The sequence below is a fragment of the Terrapene carolina genome, unplaced genomic scaffold (assembly GCF_002925995.2).
Source record: "Terrapene carolina triunguis isolate 2854851 unplaced genomic scaffold, T_m_triunguis-2.0 Scaffold34972, whole genome shotgun sequence".
In the NCBI taxonomy this organism is placed as follows: Eukaryota; Metazoa; Chordata; order Testudines; family Emydidae; genus Terrapene; species Terrapene triunguis.
In genome coordinates this window covers 8459-10278 of record NW_020699323.1, presented here as the reverse complement: position 1 = coordinate 10278, position 1820 = coordinate 8459, and the positions used below count along the sequence as shown (strand labels likewise).

Genomic DNA, 1820 nt, shown 5'->3' with positions numbered 1-1820 from the left:
GGGTTGGGGGCTCGGTAGGGGGCGCTGTGGGGAGGGTGTTGGGGGCTCGATAGGGGGCGCTGTGCTATGGGGAGGGGGCGCTGCGGGCAGGGGATGGGGGGCTCAGCAGGGGGCGCTGCGGGCAGGGGGCTCGGGGAGGGGCGCTGTAGGGAAGGAGTTGGGGGCTCAGCAGGGGGCGCTGTGCTGTGGGATGGGAGGCTCAGCAGGGGGCGCTGTGGGGAGGGGGTTGGGGGGCTCGGTAGGGGGCGCTGTGGGGAGGGGGTTGGGGGCTCAGCAGGGGGCGCTGTGGGGTGGGGAGGGGGCGCTGTGGGGAAGACGGGGGGCAGGGGCTGGGGGGCTCGGCGAGGGGCGTTATGCTGTGGGGAGGGGCTTGATCCAGTAGGATGGAGTAGGGGGAGGGGAGGGCCCCCCAGTTTCTCATGTGTCCGGAGGGGCCGGGATTCCCCAGCGGGGTTGGGGGCGGGGCCCCGCGGTGTGACTGGAGCCCGCCCCCCACCCCCCGAGATCTCCGCTCCCTGCTCCCCAGTGAACCGCCATAGACTGAACCCAGCGGGGGAGAGGCGGGTTGGACCGGACGCTGGGGGCGGGGCGGTGTCCGTGTTATGCGGGCGGGCGGGGGGGGGTGTCTGACAGCACCGACCCCCCAGCAGCGCAGAGCCACCGCGAACAGGCGAAGGGTGCAGGTCCCGCCCCGCGGGGGAGGGAGTCAGAGCCGGGAGGAGGCTGCCGTGAAGGAGACGGACAGACAGACAGACTGACTGCCAGCCCCACCGGCCTCCCGAGGGGGCGGGCTCAGCACTTGGTAAGACACAGACACCTACAGCTGGGGGCCAGGACTCCTGGGTTCCGTCCCCGGCTCTGGGAAAGGAAGGGGGTCTGGTGGTGGGGGCTCGGGGCCAGGACTCCTGGGTTCTGGCTCTGGGAGGGGAGTAGAATGGATAGACCCAGGGCCTAGGACTCCTGGGTTCTCTCTCAGCTCTGGGAGGGGAGTGGGGTTGAGTGGGGGGGAGGGGCTGGGAGCCAGGACTCCTGGGTTCTCTCCCCTTATTGTTGATGTGCAGGGCGCCCCCCCCCACCTGTCTGTTTCCCGGGCACCCGCCTCTCCAGCCCACGTTCCAGGTGCTGGGTGACTCAGGGCCAGACGGGTTGAGCAGCTCTCGAATGCTGCCGCCCCCGCCCCTGCAGCCCTGCGCCCCGGTGGGAGGCCAGCGGAGATCCCGCATCCAAAGCCCATCGGAGGAGCTGACCCTGGGACCCTTGGCAAAGGCACTTCAACAAAGGGACCCAGGCATCCGATTGGGACCCTCTCTCAGGTGTCTTCTTCTCTCTCCACAGACTGCGACCCTCCCCTCTGCTCCTGCCTCCGGGGAGGATGGAAGGGCCTTGTTTCTGGGACACCCCATATAAAGGGGTTCTGCTTGCAGGTGAGACAGAGCAGTGTGTTGGGGGAGCCCTGGGCTGGGCTAGGCTAGCAGAGGTCTGCGGGTCGGGAGTGAGGGGCACCGGCAGAGCTGTGGAGGGTGCTCAGGGCTGGGCTAGCAGGGGACTATGGGTAGGAATTGGGAGGCACCAGCAGAGCTGTGGAGGGTGCTCAGGGCTGGGCTGGCAGGGTCTGCGGTTCGGGAGTGAGGGGCACCAGCAGAGCTGTGGGGGGAGCTCAGGGCTGGGCTAGCAGGGGCTGCAGGTCGGGAGTGAGGGGCACCGGCAGAGCTGGGGAGGGTGCTCAGGGCTGGGCTAGCAGGGGTCTGCGGGTCGGGAGTGAGGGGCACCGGTAGAGCTCGGGGGGAGGGGAGGGAGGCCAGGGCTGGGCTGGCAGGGTC

General features: G+C 69.8%; 1 protein-coding gene across 1 annotated transcript in view; it reads left to right on the top strand.

Moving 5' to 3' along the window:
* Window positions 1-656: 656 nt before the first annotated feature.
* LOC112125097 (carcinoembryonic antigen-related cell adhesion molecule 19-like) overlaps window positions 657-1820 on the top strand; it is a 6780-nt gene continuing 5616 nt past the window's right edge. The window contains exons 1-2 of the mRNA XM_026646341.2: window positions 657-802; window positions 1336-1424. Of these exons, the coding sequence (XP_026502126.1) occupies window positions 1373-1424 (52 nt within the window). The 5' untranslated portion in view covers window positions 657-802; window positions 1336-1372. The remainder of the gene's footprint in view (window positions 803-1335; window positions 1425-1820) is intronic.